The following is a 21,411-nucleotide window of genomic DNA, read 5'->3' on the forward strand; positions in this document are numbered from 1 at the left end:
ATGCGGCATTTGTAGCTCAGTTTCAAACTGGTTTGCGCGAATTTATAAATATCAATACAGGCTCAGTTGAGGATCCCAGAATTCTTTGGGATGCAATTAAAGGCTTTATCAGGAGTAATACAACCCTCTATGCGTCCACTCAGAGAAAATTAAGGTCAGCCAAACTGGTGGAATTGGAATCTCGGTTTTCTACTTTGGATAATTCTCTCCAAAATAACTTTGATGTTAGTACAGCAACCCAGAGGGAGCTAGTTAAGAAAGAAATTAACTCCATTCTCAAGCGCCGCTCAGAATTTCAAATGAAACGCACAAGGCAAAACTACTATTTTAATAGTGCAAGACCCAGTCACTTACTGGCTTTACGTCTTAGATCCAATGAGCATTTTGCTGATATTGTTAGTGTCAAATCAACAACTGGAGCCATGGTTACAGAACCCAAAGAGGTCAATGCCACGTTTCGTGCTTTTTATGATGAGCTCTACACCTCCGAGGTCATTCACGATGATGCAGTATGCAATGATTTTTTATCCAACATACAGTTACCAACCCTTAGCGAGGCGGATGCGGAAGCCTTAGATAGACCGCTCCATCTGGCGGAATTACAGGAAGCTGTGCTCGCAATGCGTAGGGGCAAGTCGCCTGGTTTGGATGGGATACCCCCTGAACTTTATGCCATCTTTTGGGAAGATCTAGGTCAGCTGATGCTAGACATGTTTCGATATGCAATTGAAAGTGGCTCTTTCTCCAGGGATGTGAATGTAGCTATTATATCATTATTGTTGAAGAAGAACAAGGATCCCACAGATTGCGCAAGCTATAGACCGCTTTCACTTTTGAATTCTGATCTAAAAGTTTTTGCTAAGGTGCTTGCGCGTCGCTTGCAGGGTTTTATGACCACCTTAGTACACTGTGATCAGACAGGTTTCATAGGAACTAGACTAGCCTCTGATAATACTAGACGACTATTGCATATCATCGATAGGGCTAAGGAGCTGAGGACCCCCGCCGCAGTGTTGTCGCTCGATGCGATGAAAGCATTTGATCGTCTGGAATGGTCTTACCTGTGGGCTGTACTAGATAAAATGGGATTTGGTGCTTCATTCATACATTTTGTTAAAGTACTTTATTCTAATCCGTCAGCCATGGTCCTAACCGGTAAGATCTGTTCGCCGCTATTCACGATTGGCAGATCTTCAAGGCAAGGTTGTCCCCTTAGTCCTCTCCTTTTCGCACTTTCACTCGAACCCTTGGCTCAGACAGTGCGTCAGTCTGCAGATATTACTCCTGTTTCGATTAACAACACACAGCATCGCAATTCCCTATATGCTGATGATATTCTACTGTTCCTTGAGAATGCACCACAGTCAATTACTCACGTCCTTCAAATTTTTGATCAGTTCAGTTCCATTTCCGGCTACAAAATGAATTGGACGAAGTCAGCCCTTCTACCTCTAAATGATCAGATGAGATCTGCTATCCTACCGCCCATAATCCCAGTAGTAAGCCAATTCAAATATCTTGGCATAGATATTTTCCCCTCTCTTCAGGCTATTGTTAAGAACAACTATGGTGACACTCTAAATAAGATTTGTCTTGATTTAGATAGATGGTCATCTTTGCCCAACTCTCTCCAAGCTCGAGTTTCAATCATAAAGATGAATGTTCTTCCTAGGGTTAACTTTGTAAGCTCTATGCTCCCTTTGCCACCACCGCCGCAATACTGGAATAAGCTTCACTCTTCGATATCTAAGTTTGTGTGGAAAGGGAAACGCCCTCGTCTTAAACTTTCTCTATTACAACGTGCTAGAGATGATGGCGGCCTTTCATTGCCCAACTTTAAATTTTATTATTGGGCCTTCACGCTCCGCCCCCTTTTAAATTGGTTTAACCCAGCAAATAAGGTTTCTTGGAGAGAGCTTGAGGAGAGTTTAGTGCAGCCTGTTGAATTGAGAGATCTTATCTATTCAAACATAACTACACATCAATGCAAAGTTCGCTTTGGACCTATCATTTCTCATTTAGTGGCAGTATGGAGGGCAGCTGAAAAGATGTGTAAGATTGATTGTAAATGGAACTTATTTTCCCCAGTGTTCAATAATCAAAGACTTTTAATCGAGGATCGCCCCATTCGCTTTCCAAGGTGGAGGGCTAAGGGGATTCGTACATTAGGGGACTTATTTGATAGAAATGGTTTACGACCTTTTCGAGATTTGTGTGACATCTTCAATCTGCCTGGAAATACCCTTTTTTTCTACTTCCAACTGAGAACGTCCATGAGGACCTATGGGGTCCCATGGCAAGCTCCCCTTAGATTGCACCCCTTCCATGAGTTTATCTGTGATGGTAACAGAACAAGAGGTTTGGTTTCCACCCTCTATGGTTTTTTATTAGACTGTAGTTATGGGCCCCTATCTGTTGATACTGTTTGGAGGAATGATGTACCAAATTTGGACCCTGACTTTTGTTGGGACACAGTATGGTCTAACATTAGGCTATCTTCTAGAAATCCAGACCATCAACAAATTCATTTAAATTTTGTTCATCGGACTTATTTAACTCCCCGCAGACTATGTGCTATGAGGATTTTGAATAATCCCAACTGCACTCTCTGCGCCTCAAATAGTATTGGTACCTTCCTTCACATGGTTTGGGAATGCCCAAATGTGTCGTCATTCTGGAATATGGTTGCCTCAAAACTTTCAACTATTTTTAGTATCAATATCATATCTTCTCCTTCTTTATTTTTATTAAATGACGTCTCACAGTTGCAACTAAACAATATACGCAAGCGCATCTTCTTTGCTGGTGTAACGGCGGCGAAGAAGATGGTAGCTACGCGGTGGAAACCTCCTCATACGTTAACGTTTCGCCAGTGGGCCTTAACCTTTCTAGATATAGTATATTTAGAGCAGTCGATAGCAAGGTTACACGGAGCAAAAGAAGAAAACATTAATATGTGGTCGGACATTGCAGATAAGCTTAAGGCTATGATTCAAGAAATCACTATATAGTGGTAACAGCCTAGCACAGGCATGCACTATTGTACATTCCGTGTTGGTCCGGGGAAAGGGGGTGGGTGGGTTTTCTTTTCCTTTTCTTGTTTTACTATTGTTTGTGTTGTTTGTCTGTTAATTGCATTTTTCTTTTGATTATGGAAAATAAAAATATTTGATAACAAAAAAAAAACTTTGCCCATTTCCTGTCAGCCTACTGTCTTATCAATAAAGGCATAAAAGCCTAAAAACATTTCTTTGAAAAAAAGAAGGAAAAAAAAACATTCACTTCCAGGTTATTGGATTTGGAAAAAAAATATCCTTTCTCTGATTTATTTACTTCTGCATTTTTGGCGAGAACAGGATATATTCAACGGCAATTAACTAGAGAACGGTGGGTCCCGATTTATTTGTTTTCTCGCGGAACCACAGAGACACCTCTGTGTTTTCCAACGGTTGGCAGCGCCATCAGACTGAAGCTAATTATTCTGTGACTAGTTGAAAGGTAAGGAAAAACTTTGATTTCATGGGCACGGGCTGGACTATTTATGCATTTTACTCTGGCAGTGCATGAGTTAACATGATCACACTATGGCAACAGACAAACAACTACCGGTAATAGGAAGTGCACAATTACACCCATACAGGTCTGTTTGGTTGCATCGGTACACTCAGTTACATGAGCACTGAGGTTTTACTGTGAAGAGAAGCTGGTCACTGCCCTGCCACTCTTGCCCCAGTCAAACAAGCACTGACCTTCAGCCTGGTCTGGAGTTGCTTGACCTCAGCCTCCAGGGCCTGGAGGGGGCCCGGGTTAGCCGGGCCAGGCATGGCCTTGTCTCGGCTGCAGCTCTCTGTAGTTCCTGCTGCTGGTGGTGGGGTGGGCTGAGGCAGTCTGACCTGTCTCCACTGATCCAACTCCATCTCCAGCACTCTCTTCTGCTGCTCCAAGCCTGCCAGGTCACAGGTCAGCTTCTGTACACACATGGACATGGATAGACAGAGGTATGCTTACTGTAACACCGCCATATACTGTACAAACAAACATACAGTACATACAAACAAACAAATGACAGCAAACCTGGATTTATACTATCGATCACACGTTGGAGAGAGAATTATTGGGTTATGCCACACTGCTACAATAACTAACTACCAATATAGGTACAACAGAAAACAGAAATACCGACAGTGAAAACAAACCAGTTTAATTCAATTCAGCTTAGTTTCCTTGTACAATGATAAACATCGAAGCGGAACTATACAAAAACAAGACACAGAAGCCACTAACAGCATGGCGTCCTTGCCAAACCCTAAGCCTAATCGATAGTAAAGTTACCATGCATGCTTGTGTTTTGGAATGAAACCACACAAATATAAAGAAATAGATGTATGCAGAGATTATCTATGACCCTTGTTTCTAACTTTCTAATTTTCACTTTTACCTCACCAGGAGGTTCTGTTTCGTCTTGCAAGTAGCTGCATGAGCTGTGATTGGTGTACTTTTGAGGGGATAGACATACATTACAAGAATACAAATATATCTAAAAACTAAAATGATAAGTCATTTAGTCTGCACCTGCTGCTCATAATAAGCCAGTCACCCCCCTTTTTTAAGTAATACCATTCCCATGCATTTCAATGTAACTTTTATAAAGGAGCGATAAGGACTGTGAGAAAGGAAACACTAGAGACTGCTGATTCCCCTCTAGACATGAACACATTTCATTCCACTACACGTGATACATAAATAAGAGACGATGTGAAGACAACCCGTGTGAAACACGCGTTAGCCAGGGGAGAACCGCTGCTGCCTCGGCTTAGAGATCCAGCCTGTGATTTTAAACACCTATATTTACGTGTATGTGGAGACAGACAATCCTGTTGCCTGGCCATCAGGGCCTAATTTCTGACTGTGATTGGCATGCTGTTTTGTGGAATCACCACTGAGCACCTCGGGACGGAGGGAGGTTGCCACTTTGAACAAGCTGCTGGCAGGGGTGTCGTACCAAATTCTGGGCTCTGGGTACAAGGATTCACTGCGGGTCCCCCATGAATGTTCTTCATAGTGGGAGGGGGTTTAACCCATTTAGACTGGGAACACATTATCACGCATTATTTTGTGCTTTAACTATTGAAAAATAGCAGATACAGAGTGCCACACTGCAAGCTTGTAGATCTGCTATTTTTTTTAAATCGTGAACATTTGTGGAAGTCTTTGAATATTTCAAATCCTTCTGAGGTTTTTTGAAAAACCAATGTCAGTGGTGCTCAAACCTTTTCATGTGAAGGATCCCCAAAATGGTATGTATTTGCCCACGGACCCCCATCTCAAAATATTTAGTTCCAGGGACACCCCAGAAATAAAATTTGAGTTATAAATGTTTGCTTAAAAAATACATTATATTCAAAGATTTGCACACATTTTCACAACTTTTCAAAAATAGCAGATCTACAAGCTCGCAACACGGCACTCGGTGCCGCGCTGTGAGCTTGTATAGCTACTATTTTTCAATAGCTAAAGTATAAAATAATTAAGGCCCCTCCACCGTGGGCCCTAGTAACTCAGTCCCACTTTTCCCCCCCTTGTGACTTAGACTACTGATGTCGTTTTCCATCCACTAGAGACAGAGAGTGGCCGGCAGAGCGGCCGGATGTGAACCGCTAGGTTCCCAATTCGAGTTCCCCCAGAGTTAGTGTCGAAGTGTCCTTGAGCAAGACTCTGAACTCCTAATTGCTCCCGATGTGCAGGTTGGTGCCTTGCATGGTTTCCTCCGCCATCTGTGTATGAATGTGTGTGTGACTGGGCGAATGTAATGCACAATTTATGTAAAGCGCATTGGATAATAGCACTATATACAGGTAAATGCACCATTTACCATTCCATCCTAAAAAGTAGTTCACTGGTTCCCACCTCCAATTCCAGGGACCCAGGCCACCTCCTATTAGTCTACCTGCTAGTTAATTGGTTTTCAAATTCTGGAGCAAGCCTACCGTTAGTTAGTTTACCATCCCCCAAAATAGTTAATTGGATTCAAATGGTTTCTTGGGTCTAAACTGGTCCATGGTTTAATGCCTACAATGAGAACTGGGATTGGAGCCTCTGGTTCAGATTAGAACACCGTCTGATCATGTACAATGCACTGTATCAGCTAACTTCACATTCGCACTCGAGGTGAGTGCTTTTAACCGCTGACTCGGAGCAAGACTTATCGGCTGCTTGTGAAGGCAATGTAGGACAGTAAGTCACCTCAATGAAGTCTGATTTAATACGGCCACAATTAGCTGAGCTGGTATCATATCAAACACCAGGCATGCTTAATGGGATGACTACGAGACACGATACTGGAGGCTGTGTGGTGTGCACACACACACACACACACACGCACGCAGACACACAAAGGAGAACCACACAGAAAAACACAAGACGTGCTGCAGAGACACTCACACTGAACACAAAATCACTGACGCTCACATTCACTCTGTCGCACACACTGCTGAAACCGCAGCGTCCCCAGGGCTTGCTCTCTGCTCTGCATACATGGAGGTTATTGATATCTGGTTGCCGGCTAACACCTTTTAATAGCATCTCCCTTGTTTTAGGTTTCCTGCTCTGTGCTGTGGAAGAGACATGGGACATGTCCCTCAGGACAGAGAGACATAGAAACAGTGAGGGGGGAGAGAGAGAGAGAGAGAGAGACGAGAGGAAGAGTAGAGAATTGAGTAAAAGGAAAATAGACAATGCAAGTACGAGTATAAGACATGGGAAAGTACTGAGAGAGAAAAGTACTGAGAACAAAAGAGTGGTAAAAATTTAAGGAAAGAGAAAGGGTGACAATGCGTGAGAGGAGAGTTAAAGATGGCGCAAGAGAGAAATTGAGGGGCGCGCGCACGCACGCACACACGCACGCACGCACGCACGCACGCACGCACGCACGCACACACACACACACACACACACACACACACACACACACACACACACACACACACACACACACACACACACACACACACACACACACACACACACACACACACACACACACACACACGCACACGCACACGCACAGGCTCCAGCGTGCATGTGAAGAGTGGCATTGATGACACTTCCCGTAAGACAGGCTTTGATTTCAGTGGCCATCTTCATCCCCGCTGAGACTTGACACTGACATGACTCTGATGTACTGCAGGACCATTAGGCTGCAGAAGATGACACCACTATCACTCCCTCTTCTCTCTCTCTCTCTCCCTCTCTCCACTGGGGACGGGTCTGACTGGTGTCATTCCAAGTGATAGCCAATCAGGAGCAGGATAAATAAGGAGACACAGGCTCCTCATTGAGCTTGATCACGCACGCACGCACGCACGCACGCACGCACGCACACACGCACACACACACACACACACACACACACAGTTGTGTGTGTGCGTAATCAGCAACACTTAAACTGCTACCATAACCTACACATTATGACAAATAATTTATCACACCAGCTCCCCAATCAACAACCACTAATTCCGCTGTTTGCTAAAGCCTTTGATGTGACACACGGACATACAACCGACATAAAAACTAAATTAAACTAACGTCTCGCGACGTACAACTACACGCCGCTCAAATTCTACTCGCACACAGTCTGTGTGATGTGTCCCAGGGATTAAAAGATGCACGATTCTGTCACATTTTCCCCCCCTTACTGTCAGCTATGTCTGCCCCCACACGTAATCTGGTGTAATCCGAACCTCTTACATGCAGTGGGGAGGGCAGGTCGTTCCACTCTTTCCAGATAACAGGGGTGGCGGAGGCAGGTGGGTGCGGACGGAGCAGTCTGTTGGAAGGCAGCGAGGTAATTTGGGGGACTAAGTACCATGCAAGGTAGATAATCCAGCAACTAAACTATCAGCCTGCATTTGGATGATGGGCGTGACTGACACGTTCAGATGAGAGGTGGACTAACAACTTAAAATTGTATTGCATTTAGATGACTGACCATTCGACATAAAATTAATGTTTTTTGACACACAATACAATTTATTTCACAAAATGAGATGAGAAATTATGATCATAATTATTTGAATTATTTCTAAGACAAAAACTAAAAAGTATGGTATTTTATTTATCCTACCTTTTATAAATCAAATTAAAGAATACTCCAGGTTAATGGTTAATGTAGTAAAATGTAAACGAGCTATCTATAATTATGATGTGAACCAATCTGGTTTTAGAGCTAACCACAGCAGTGAAACAGCCCTCGACCAAAGTAGTTAATTACCTTAAAATGAACAGTGATGAAAACAGAGCATCTATTTTAGGAAGGAAGGGGAAGGGGATGCCTATGTTAGTCTCACGAGGGAAATTCAGCTTCAGCTTCACCCAGCTGATGGCTGCTATAATGGTTATGATGAGTGCTGGAGGGGGAGCAGTTAGTGGTTAAGAGTCTTGCTCAGGGACACTTGGACACATAGCAGGGGCTGGGACCAGGGTTCCCACCCATTTTTACCAATTAATTTCCAAAGCTTTTCCAAAACTTTTCCAGAATATTTAACCCAATTTCCAGGACTATATCTATACTATAATTTTGCGAATGTCTGTCTGAGTGAGTGAGTGAGTGAGTGAGTGAGTGAGTGTCTGTCACAGCGTTTCTCCTCAGTGGCTGGAGCAATTGATCTGAAATCGCATCACCATTAGCATATGAACACACCTGACATAACTGTGAAGCCCGTTTGTCACTTTCACAAATCGTATGCTGTATATTAGCATTTTTATGCTGTATCTATATCTATTTAGCCTACAGTACCTTTTGTGACCACACATGTTAAGGGAGGGGCATGTTGTTCAGGCCATGCACAATCACACACAAACCCACACACACACACACACACACACACACACACACACACACGGGGGGGGGGGGGGGAGTGTGTGTGTGTGTGCAGGCGGGCGGGCGGGCGGGCTGGGGGGGGGGGGGGGGGGGGGACAGTATCTCTGTAGCCATTAAACGAAACGGGTTTCTTACATTGATGCTCCTACATCATGCAAGCACCAGTTAAAGTTACTTTCCATCCCTCATATACTGTGTGCACAGTGCACATCCCTTAACCCACACACTGCACATCATTTTGGAGCTCATATCTTTGAACGGGTAAGGGCTAGTAACAATAATTCAGCTCATTAACAAGTCGCTTACTCCTATGCGCAATGCCCAAAGACTATGCCCAAGAAGGTAGTGTATGCCAGTGGTTCTCAACCTTTTCAGGCCGTGACACCCGAAATAATCATATTTGAACTGGGGACCCTGACGAGCACTACGAGTTGAGGAATTTTGTATAACACGGTTTTATCGTGAAAATAGCCGATCTACATGCTCACAACGCCTCGCGTTGCGAGGCGTTGTGAGCATGTAGATCTGCTATTTTCACAATATCTGCCTCTAATATTTGACAATTTGGCCAATGTTAAATTTGTCATTTCAGAGTTATTAACAAAATCAATAACCAAAGACAATGCATAGCTATTTTTTCCAGGACCTTCCAGGACCCTTGATCAATTCCAAAACTTTTCCAGTACTGGAAAAATATTTTTCTAATTTCAAAATATTTCCAGGAATATTTCCTGTGGGACGAGTACCGGGAACCTTCTGTTCTCCCAGGCAGCTTCTCCATTCAGCTATGGCTGCTTAGAGTTGTTAGACATGAGTGCAGCCTTTGTCACTGTTTGTTGATGTTGATAAATAAACCAGAAAGACGCCTAAGGGCGAAACGTGACCTTGCCCTAAAGGGCGAGATCTCACAGTGTGGTTGCCCTAACAGGGCATCATCTGGGAATCAGATGTAGAAGTCAGCTCCATATATGGAGATCTAGGTGATGATCCAGTCATCTCCATCGGGGAATCAGATATAAAGCACAGGGATCTCCATATATGGGCATAAAAGGGACAAGGACGTAATTAATTTGCAAGTGTGACTCCTGTCACGGCAACCACACTGGCTAAACTGACAAAATATCTCCATATATATGCATTCCCAGATATGGGCTTAATATTGATAGCATAAAAGGGATTCTATTGTATGGGTATTCCCAGATAGGGGTTAATATTGATGGGCATAAAAGGGATTTCTATTAGTGTGGTTGCCCACACTAACAGGGTACCAGTAAGACTCCCTAATCGGGAGATAAGCGACCGTTGGTCGCTTATCTCCACAAATAGGCCAAAAGTTTGTTTTACCAATTATCAAGACATACGGGCAGTTGACAGTTTGCCATGGTTACTCATTGAAGTTGAATCTCCATATATGGAGACATAAGTTGCTCATACCATAGCAACCATGTTTTTTACAGGGCCTGGGATTGATGACATCAGAAATCTCCATATATGGGCATGAAAGGGATTTTGTTTCTGGAAATATGTCTGTGGGGTGCCACATTTGGAATAAAACACTTACATCACACATCTGGATATCCATACAGCCCATCTAGTTTGCCTGTGTCCATTTATGCCCATATATCTGATGACATTGGGACACTGATCTCCATATATGGGCATAAAACTTATGTTAATTAGTAAAGCCTGGGGATCTCCATATATGGGCATGAGGGGTACCCTAAAAGGGCATCATCTGGGAATAGCAAATATAGTTATCCTAGAAAGTGAAAATCTTACATCAAAGGCCATAACTACCTACCTACCACCATACTGCATTCCTCATTAAACTACCTACCAGTAAGATGCCTATAGGGAGAAAAGCAAAGGGCGAGGTTGCAATTAATAAATTGACGTATTATTTGTTCTTAAATGATTTACAGTACCTAAATGACAGGACTGTTTTATGCTTGTCTGGGTAGTTTCAATTCTGTTAACTTTTTCTGTGGGGCCACACAAGGGTCAGTTCTTGGTCCATTCATTTGTAATCTACAGTAAATGATACAGTACCACGATACAAAGACACAACGTGTCTTACTATTCTTTTCCTGACAATACACAATTGTACAGCACATCTCACTTTCACCAGATAACCTCAGTCCTTTGTAAAATGTATTAATTGCATTGATGATATCAAACAATATGTCCCATGACTGTATTTTGTATATCTGATTGTATGTTCGCATTTTTACTGTAATGTGAGTTTACGTTGCACTTAGTGCAGCTTTGCGATTTTTGACAGCGATGTATTACATCTATGGATTCAAAATTGCCAGGAGATGAATACGTCAGACGGCAAAAGTTCTGTCAATTGCCTTTTCATGAAAAGAAAACTGTACCTTTCCTATACATTCAGCACCTTTGAAAGAACAGCGTCATGACAAAGAGCAGCGATTATAAGAGTCAGGATTCTCAGACCTCTGACAATTATGACAAAAGAAAAGCTGTGGGAGAGTATGTATACTGTTACAGTATGTCTGGGTTAGGGATGGGACGACACACCATATTGTCGTTTATCGTGATAAAAAACACCCACGATAATCGTATCGTGGAGAATTAATTTATCGTGATATCGTCCTCCGTCATGCACTGGTATCAATTCACCTTTTATTTGCCGAGCTGCATATCCGGTACCACTTAAAAAAAAAGGTACTTATAATATATAATATACGTACAGATACAGTCTTCTCTATCAAATGTCTTTGCCAAAAAATAGCCGATCTACAAGCTCACAACGCGTCGCGACGCGTTGTGCGCTTGTAGATTTGCTATTTTTTGGGCAAATGTTCCGCCCCAGGATAATGGATTTTGATTATCGCGATAATATCGTAAATCGCGATTTCTTTGGTCACAATAATCGTGATATGAAATTTTCATATCGTCCCATCCCTAGTCTGGGTCAGTGTGTTTATTAAGACAAATATACATGTGAGTGCATAGTTAGTCCCCCCAGAGAAAAAGTCTGGATTCCGCGCAGAACAATCCTGATTCTGCAGGGAGAAAATTCTTGAATCCGCGGCTTGATAGTTAATATTCTGCGAACATTAGTAAAATCCTTCATGAAATAGCTACAAATAATTGTAATTAGGTATTGGTTAGAATAATAAAATAATACGTTTTTGAAGATAAAAATCAAATAGCGATAACGCATTAACTAGCATTGTCATTGTCAGGACCATAGGCAAAGAGGAACTATTAGGTCAGGACACAGATTCAGTAGGAATGAGGGACCGTGGGTCAGTCAAACTAGTCCCCCAGGGCCCTGTGAAGCAAAGTCCTATATGAGGTGGCCTCACCATGTGCAAATCGTTTTAAAATATTATAGTAGTAATAACTGATATAATGCCAGGTTTTACTGCCGCGCCGCTCCTCTGCCGGCGCCATGCCGCCGCCAAATCCGGACAGACGAGAATTCCGTCGAAATTTCCGCGACCACGGAAATTGGGGAGACTATGTAGCGTATGTTTCTGTGTGTGAGCGTGTGCAACTGTGCGTGCGTGCGTGCGTGCGCGTGTGTGCGAGTGTGTAGGGCTTTATAATAGTGTGTGTGACTGTGAGTGTGTGTGTTTTTGTGTGTGTGTGTGCGCGCGCGTGTGTGCGTGTGCATGCACGCATGTGTGTGTGTGTGTGTGTGTGTGTGTCACACAGTGCAGGTGTGATGGTGGCGATGCTGTGTCTGACAGAGAGGTCTGTGGGGACGGTGTGATGCTAGTGGCGTGACTGACTGATGAAAGTGTCACCGCGCTGTTTGACACATGTTCCACTTAGCGGTGAGACATCAGACAGGGCACAGCACGGCACAGCGAGGCAACGCACAGCCTCTCTGCCATGCCCTGTCCTCAATTACTGTATACTCCCAGCTGTTTTCTGTTTGCTTTATTATCTCCTCCAGGTCCATAGGCTGATAATTATGTTATCGCTCTGTCCGTATTTGTGTATGTGTGTGTGTGTGTATGTATGTCCAGCCCGATTTTTTTCAAATCGGCCTCATGGTGGTGCTATAATAAAATTAAACTACAATTAACATTTAACCTAGATCTCTTAAACTTGAGTTCATACAATCAAAGAAAATATCCCTGAATCTCTTCACAATTACCAATATACTGTAGGTCATACCAAATAAAACTTTCCAACATTTTATGTTTTCTTTAAAAACAAACATTCCAAAATATTTCCAAAAATCGGAGTAGGAGGGAGAGGGGGCAAATGCCAAAACTCATAATAGCCGTGTGCATCTTTTCTGTCGTTTCTTCCCTATAGACACACAGGCTACACGCACGTACATAGGCACGCATGCACTCACACACAAGCAGACAGACACACACCGGCGCTCACACATGGAGCAAGCAGCTCCGCCTCTCAGCAATCGACTCGTCTCGTTAAACTTGAAAATACAGCCCTCAGCGACGTCTCTGCTCCGTCATGCCAATGAGCAGACCATCTCCTGCCACTAAATAGCACCACAGCGCCTGTACTGTCAGTGATGCTCTCCATTATATGTTGAGGTGGCACAGCCGCAAAGATACGATTTTGGGAGCATGCGCCACTAACGTGGTCACGATGTCGACCTCGGAGAAAATAAATGCATCGCAAATACAGCAGAGAGGACAGAAAGCAGAAAGAAGAGAAGAAGTTAAGTATGGAATTCAAAATGAAGGAGGAACAGACACAATAAGTAAGCAAGCAAGCAAAGATGAAAACAGCAGAGACACATTAGGCTATTTAAGCTTTGCACTGCAACGGCAGATGACAACGGCAACCGGAAATGATCAGCGATCGATAGATCAACCTGCCGCCGTCGCGGCTGTCTCTACTACGGCAGAGTCTACCTTTCCACGTAGCGGCTACAACGCCTGCTGCGTGGTCGCGTCGCCATGGGAACCAAAGCGCTCAGCGAAGGGGGCGGGACCCCGTCACTGACGGCTGGTTGCTTAACACTTTTGACCGCTACGACAATTACGCCATAATAGCCGTAGTCCCGCCTCACGTCGCCGTAGTAAAACGCTGCCCTTAAATTTCCTAATGACAAAGGAGAGAGGATAGAGAGAGACAGAGAAAGAGACGAGCAGAGGGAGCACAAACAAGTCTCTGTGAAACTGCCAGGGTGTTTCTCACATGACAGCCCGCGCCCCTGCAACCCCCCCCCCCACCCTACCCCCGCCCCCTGCGGGGGCCATCCTAAGCCAATTACAGTCAGAGAGAGCGCTGGGCCGGAGAGGCGTGCAGGGACCGTCTGGAAACGAGCCCAAAAGTCCAGCACCTCCTGCCCTTTTCTGGAGAGGGCAACAAGGCCTGGCCGGCTTTGGCCAGAGTCTCAGCTAGTTATTAATACTGCAGGAGATACTGTAGCAAACAAACAGGAAGAAGACAACTACCTACCTCCTCTCTGGACACTGGCTCACACTGCATTCTGCATTCTGTGTTACTGACTGTGGTGTGTGTGTGTGTGTGTGTGTGTGTGTGTGTGTGTGTGTGTGTGTGTGTGTGTGTGTGTGTGTGTGTGTGTGTGTGTGTGTCATTACTGCTGTGTCTGGGTTTGGGCAGGTCTTGTTGGGGCCCAGGTTCTATCAACTACAGGGGAAGGAACACAGGGCCACTTCCTGGGCAGAGGAGGTTGCAGGGGCCACACTCGATAACAGTGTACACTACAATATACACACACACACACACACACACACACACACACACACACACACACACACACACACACACACACACACACACACACACACACACACACACACACACACACACACACACACACACACACACACACACACACGCCCCTAATCAGGTCTCCAGTGGGTCTGGATTGGCTGCTGCTATGTCTACCATCACCAACAGGGGCCTTCTGCTGGTCTGACTAGTGTGTGTGTGTGTGTGTGTGTGTGTGTGTGTGTGTGTGTGTGTGTGTGTGTGTGTGTGTGTGTGTGTGTGTGTAGTGTACACTGTTGTTGAGAGTGGCCATGACAAGGAAGAGTTTGCCAGAGTCCAAAGCAGTCAGTGTTTTATTTATATTGCAGAGCTGTCTAGTTTTTTGTATCTGGAGGTAAGGACTAAATCATTGATGTGTGTGTGTGTGTGTGTGTGTGTGTGTGTGTGTGTGTGTGCGTGCGTGCGTGCGTGCGTGGCCACGGCTGGCCACAGTGGCAACAATGACAACGCTGGACTGTTCAAACATTCAGTGGCAAGTGGGAAACGAGAGAGAGGGAGAGAGAGAGAGAGAGAAAAAGAGGGATGAAACAGAGAGGGAGAAAAAGGAAGATGGGCAGGGGGTCGAGTGATGGCAGAGAAATGGAGATAAAGAAAATGAGGGGAAATGCAAAGAAAAGGGAACGAGAATGACAGAAGAAGAACCAGACAGAGACAAAGAGAGAAACACTTACAGAGACAGAGAGAGAGATACAGAGGGAGAGTAAAAGAAAGAGAGAGAATGGTGACCAGAAAACAAGAATGGGAGTGAGGGAGAAAGAGAAAGAGAGAGAGAGAGAGAGAGAGAGAGAGAGAGAGAGAGAGAGAGAGAGAGATCCACCTCTCTCCTCCATGGTGCTGACCTCCACAGCAGAGGGCAGGCCTGTCAGACACACACTTATTAAGCATGATAAGGGCAACCCTCAGCTAACAGAGAGAGAGAGGGGGGGGGGATAAACAAAGAAAGACAGAGAGAGGGAGACAGTGTAAGAGAGAGACGGCGAGTGGGGCTGAGAAACAGAGGGAGAGAAAGTGAGGGAGAGAGATACAATGAAGGAGAGACGGAATAAGTGAAATCGGTAGAGAGATGGAAACATGGAATGAGAGAGAGAAAGAGGAAGAGACAGGATAACAGAGAGAGAGAGAGGAGAAGGAACAGGACATGAGAGACAGCAAGAGATGTAGAAAGAGAAAAGGTTTCTCAGTCTTTCAAGATGACCTCTCTCTATCCCCTGTACCAGTGGTTCTCAACCTGTGGGTCGGGAGCCCCCAGATGATTAACTTATTTTGCAAAATTGTTTTCTCACTCAACAAGTAAACAAACCAACATAAGATGTTGAGTGTATAGAGGGTATCTGCACATTTCTAAAGTCACAGTGTATGGACTTTTTAAAACCTCTAAAATGACAAATTAAACATTGGCCAAATTGTCAAACATTAGAGGCAGAAATTGTGAAAATAGCCGATCTACATGCTCACAACGCCTCGCAACACGAGGCGTTGTGATCATGTACTGTAGATCTGCTATTTTCACAATAGAACCATATTAGTGCTCGTCAGGGTGGGGGAGGGTCCCCAGTTAAAATATGATTATTTTGGGGGTCGTGGCCTGAAAAGGTTGAGAACCGCTGCCCTGTACAACCCCCGAGTCTCTCTCTCTCTCTCTCTCCGTCGCTCCCACCTGTACGAGCTGCTTGCTGCCGCGCAGCTTGGTGGTGAGGGAGGTGAGCTGTGCGGTGATGGTTTGGTTGGCCTGCCGCAGCTCCTGCGTCACCAGCAGGCTGTCCCTCCTGGCGCCCTGCAGGAGGTCCACGTGGTGCTGCAGGGCCTCGGCGCGCCGCCGCAGGCTAGAGGCGGAGGAGGAGGAGGAGCAGCCTGCCGCCCTCCTCTGCCTCCTCCTCTCCTTCCTCCTGTTGCCGTTCTTCCTCGCCTGTTCTCCCCTCGTCCCTCGCTCCCCAGGATCACGCTGTTCTTCGTCTAACAGGAGACACGATACAACACACACACACACACACACAGGCGCCTAGGAGTCGACAAGTGCACAGAGACATGCTCCCGATCCCTATTTAGAAAGCTACCGCTGAGAATTAGCTCATAGGGAGAGAGTTTGAGTGTGTGTGTGTGTGTGTGTGTGTGTGTGTGTGTGTGTGTGTGTGTGTGTGTGTGTGTGTGTGTGTGTGTTTGTCTGGTACACATGAAACAGTGTGTGTGATTTCCTACAAGTCAGGTGTTTAAGAGTCTCCCTCTATAACCGATACACAAGTTCTGAGCGCTAACAAAGAAACAGCGCTTGTTAACTTCTGAAGTAACTTGTTTCCGATCAAGTGAGCATCCGTGGCGTGGTGTGGTGTGGTGTGGTTTGGGTGCAATTAGCGGTCGATTAGGCTGCTGCAAGCTGTGAGCGGTGCATGTAAAAACAGGAATACTCATGCTACCTTGGATCGGAACACCGCTTTCCGTTCTGTCGGCTTCTTCTCGGGCGTTTGAGGCGGCGGTGTACCTGCAGGACTGAGCAGAGGAGAGGAGAGGAGGGGGGCGAAGAGCGATCAGTGACGCAGGCATTTAATGCAAGCCAACAGGCTGACACGCTGCGCTTCCTGGAACCACACCGTGGATCACAGGGCTGTGCTCGCTTTTAATGCAAAATGACAAATCACCTCGTTTTTTTTGTGTGTGTGTGTGTGTGTTAATAATTCACCTCGGCCCGTTCACACGACACTTTGACTCCTATGCGGATATGGTTTCTGACAGGCTGCTACATACCATCTCTCTCCCTTCATCCAATCACTGTCTCACCACACTGATGTGCCTCTATGACACGTGTGCGTAAGCGCGCATGTGTGTGTGTGTGTGTGTGTGTGTGTGTGTGTGTGTGTGTGTGAGTGAGAGAGAGAGAGAGATTTCCATACATCTGCCTAACATCTGTGTGAGTAAATGTATCCATAAAACTGGGTGTTTTTGTTCATGTGTATGAGTTGCGATGACTTTGTGCGTGTGACTGCATACTTGTTGTGTAATGTGTGTGTGTGTGTGTGTGTGTGTGTGTGTGTGTGTGTGTGTGTGTGTGTGTGTGTGTGTGTGTGTGTGTGTGTGTGCGTGCGTGCGCACCTGCGCACACAGTATGTGAATGTGTGCATTCGAGTGCGTGCGACACCTCCTAACTACACTGCTGTTTGTAGTGACATCAAAGAGTCCTCTTTGTAATGGTGGTAGGGTTTGATCAGCACAAGGTTTGATCACATGGAGCCTTGTAGGGAGGAGGGAGAGAGGGGGAGAGAGAGAGAGAGAGAGAGAGAGAGAGAGAGAGAGAGAGAGAGAGAGAGAGAGAGAGAGAGACCTTTGGTTTGTGACAGCACACAGAGAGGTGCAGGGGGCGTGATGGCCAAGGTTGTCATAGTGGTGAGCCCAGGCGGAGCTGACAGGCACACTGAGAGGGAGGGGAGAGAGGGAGTCTAACTTCTCTGACTACATGTAAAACAGCAAACTCCCTCCTCCTAAACACCACCTTCAACCACCTACTTTAGCTCCCACTCTGCAACTCCTACATCACTCAAAGACAGAGAGAAACTGAGGGATCAGCTTTAAAGCTCTCTCTCTCTCCCTCCCCCCCTCTCTCTCTCCTTGACAGACTGCAAAGGAGAGGAGTGTGATCTCTCTCTCCTTCTCTCTGGGGTACAGAGCTGCCATGTACTGCTGTACAGGGGTTTGATGTGGACAAGAGCTAGAGAGTCCAGGCCTATTGATTTCCTGGTGTGGAGACGGGAGAGGGGGTAAAGGGAAAAAAATAGCGATCGGAAAAGAAGCATGCCGTGGTGACTGCAGGTGTTAACTGTGATGCGCATGGACAGCGTGTGACACTCATTTGTAGAGGTAGACTCACTCTGAACAAGTACAGTATTCCACGGAGATAAATACATATGGCCACCCGGGCATTCATTGCCACACAACCAGGATGAATCAAACCTTCAACAGGAACTGTTATTTGGCGAGTTTCATCTATGTTTGACGTTGTGACTTCCATAAGCAGCGAGTTTGATTGCTGCTTATGGAAGTCTGCCATATAACCCGCAGGGAACATTATGTCTTTAGTATGTACTGATCAGTACATGGTCAGATGCCATAATATCATATTATTATAGTAATGACAAAATAGCCTATAATATTATAGTTATGCAGAATAGGCATGGCTAGAATAAATCTTGCTTATTTTTTTTTTCCTTTTTTATTTTATTCTTCTATTAGAATAAAAAATCGCACCAGTGTGAAGTAAGTGCTCACTTCACATGGTATCAGACACGACGCCATATGCATACTGTCATCTCCTTGAATGGGCCGTTCTGCCCATGTGTGAAGTTACATACATGGAGTTCCGTGTTCATACTATCTATACATACATACATACTGTACATACAGTATACATACAGTACATACACACACACACACACACACACAAAGCCAGACGTAGGAGCGGTTAGCACTGCTCAAAAATAAATAGTGAGGAGACAGAACCAACCTTTTTTCTGGTGTAGCACTGCCGAGGTCTTCTCCCTGAGAGACTGCTGTTTAGACTGTCTGAATACTCGTCACCACTGTCACTGAGGACACACACAGAGACAACATGATTATTGCAAGGCCAAGAATCGTACCTGCAACCCCCTCTGGGTACCAAACTCACAACCATGAGTACCACCCTTGGACAAAAATCCAATTTACGTTGGTTTACGTTGACGTCAAGCAAAATATGTGCATTTCTTTCTGCTTCCATCACCGCCCAACACAAAATCAATGTCCCGCCCAATCAGAGAGAGGGAAATGTAAATATGGGTGTAAATGAAGTGAGGGGAATGCATCAACATGTATGAGAGCCGCTGTGGCCTTCATTAGCCCGGGCTGTGTGACAGATCTGTGTGTGCGTGTGTGTGTCTGCATGTGTGTGTGGATGCGAGAGGCACGGCTGAGTGGAGATGAAACCTCCCGTCCTCTGATGGACATACAGCAAAAGGGCTTTCAGATATGTGCGTAACTGTGTGTGTGTGTGTGTGTGTGTGTGTGTGTGTGTGTGTGTGTGTGTGTGTGCGCGTGTGCGTGCAAGCACACACACACACACACACACACACACACACACACACACACACACACACACACACACACACACACACACACACACACACACACACACACACACACACACACACACACACACACACACACACACACACTATCACACTATCACACATACACAGTTACACACACTAGTGTCTACACAGCACACACGTAGGTTTTTATTGACAGCGACCTTTGACGTGGAGGTGGAAGCCAGTGACATTTGCACTGGTGGGTTTATTAAGGTGGGGTGCGGGTGCAGCAGAGAGAGAGAGAGAGAGAGAGAGAGAGAGAGAGAGAGAGAGAGAGAGAGAGAGAGAGAGAGCAAGAAATGAGATCCAACTAGAACGTGATAGGGCCTGCACCGGCAGCTAGTTGGGGTTAACCTGGGCCTTGGAGGGAAGCACACAGGGGCAAAGGGACAAAGATGATCACTAACCAGGGCTTCATACCCATGCACCTTACATCAGGGGTCTTCAACGTTTTCAGGCCAAGGACCACTTAGTTGAGAGAGAGAGATGAAGCAGGGACCCCCACAACCTTTTCATAGATTCCATATCGTTTCATTGTTTGACAGCACAATCATCAGTGTATTTTGGATTCATGTCAATTTGTGTTTTCAGATATTTAACCTCTTGAACTGTCAGTACTTCTCCCCTCTACACTATACCTCTTTGCCGAAAATAGCCGATCTACAAGCTCACCTGCGAGGCGTTGTGAGCTTGTAGATCTGCTATTTTTGGCTAAAGTTCTCAGAATCTGGTTAAGAATCTGGCTAAAAAGGAGATTACATTTTTTTCTTTCTATGACACAAAGATTTGGAGGACCCCCTGTAGTAACTCTGAGGACCCCCTAGGGGTCCCGGACCCCCCTGTTGAAGACCCCTGCCTTACATGAAACACTCATACATGTGTTATGGATGGAAAATTGTGACTGTTTGAAGCAAGTGTAATAGTTAGATGAGCCTGTGAGAAACCTATCCCCATTTTTGGAGCTGTGTGAAACACAGGCTCCCTATACGTGGCTGTGTGGGTCTGTGTGTGTGTGTGTCTGTCTGTCTGTCTGTCTGTCTGTGTGTCTGTCTGTCTGTGTGTATGTAGCCTGAACTTCCTAAACTTCGGCACGCCACTAGTCCCACAGTTTTGCCACCAAACACTCGCGCCATATGTCAAATCGACCGGCTTACTCGGGAATCGTGGGCTATTACTTTTCTAAGAGAAAGGTTCTATAGTTTAATTGATATTAATTTATTAGTGAATTAATTTTCCCCATTGACTTAGAATGGGAATCGCAAAAACTCACATTCAATTATTTGTCTCTCGCAAACCACAGGGGCTACAGTTTCAAGACTTGGAGAGGAGGTTCATAATGATTTCAAGGATTAAATAAAAAATAATTGTGTCATTTGGCCTCATGGTGGCGCTATAACACCCCACTTTACGTTTTGGCCTGTAACTCTTGAACCGTAGGTCGGAAAATTAAAAATATTTTTTCCCTGGATTCCTTGGGTCATGACGCATCTCCCCATATAGGCCACGCCCATTTGCGCCATGATAGATTTTCCGCCATCTTGAATTTTCTCCAAAACACACTTTTTGCTCCTTTTCCTACATATTTTCTTCAAATGTCACAAAAATCGGTACACATGATCCACACACACACACACACACACACACACACACACACACACACACACACAC

The 21,411-nt window shown here is 45.1% G+C and overlaps 1 protein-coding gene across 1 annotated transcript in view; it reads right to left on the reverse strand.

Moving 5' to 3' along the window:
• The window catches only part of cntln (centlein, centrosomal protein), a gene marked incomplete at its 5' end in the record, with an annotated part of 179,643 nt that overhangs the window by 65,944 nt on the left and 92,288 nt on the right, over window positions 1-21,411 (reverse strand). The window contains 7 exons of the mRNA XM_080722659.1: window positions 3,750-3,968; window positions 13,878-13,936; window positions 14,440-14,488; window positions 16,290-16,455; window positions 16,539-16,585; window positions 17,109-17,205; window positions 17,946-18,035. Of these exons, the coding sequence (XP_080578785.1) occupies window positions 3,750-3,968; window positions 13,878-13,936; window positions 14,440-14,488; window positions 16,290-16,455; window positions 16,539-16,585; window positions 17,109-17,205; window positions 17,946-18,035 (727 nt within the window). The remainder of the gene's footprint in view (window positions 1-3,749; window positions 3,969-13,877; window positions 13,937-14,439; window positions 14,489-16,289; window positions 16,456-16,538; window positions 16,586-17,108; window positions 17,206-17,945; window positions 18,036-21,411) is intronic.

The sequence above is a fragment of the Nannobrachium achirus genome (assembly GCF_963921795.1).
Source record: "Nannobrachium achirus genome assembly, chromosome: 3".
Lineage (NCBI taxonomy): Eukaryota > Metazoa > Chordata > Actinopteri > Myctophiformes > Myctophidae > Nannobrachium > Nannobrachium achirus.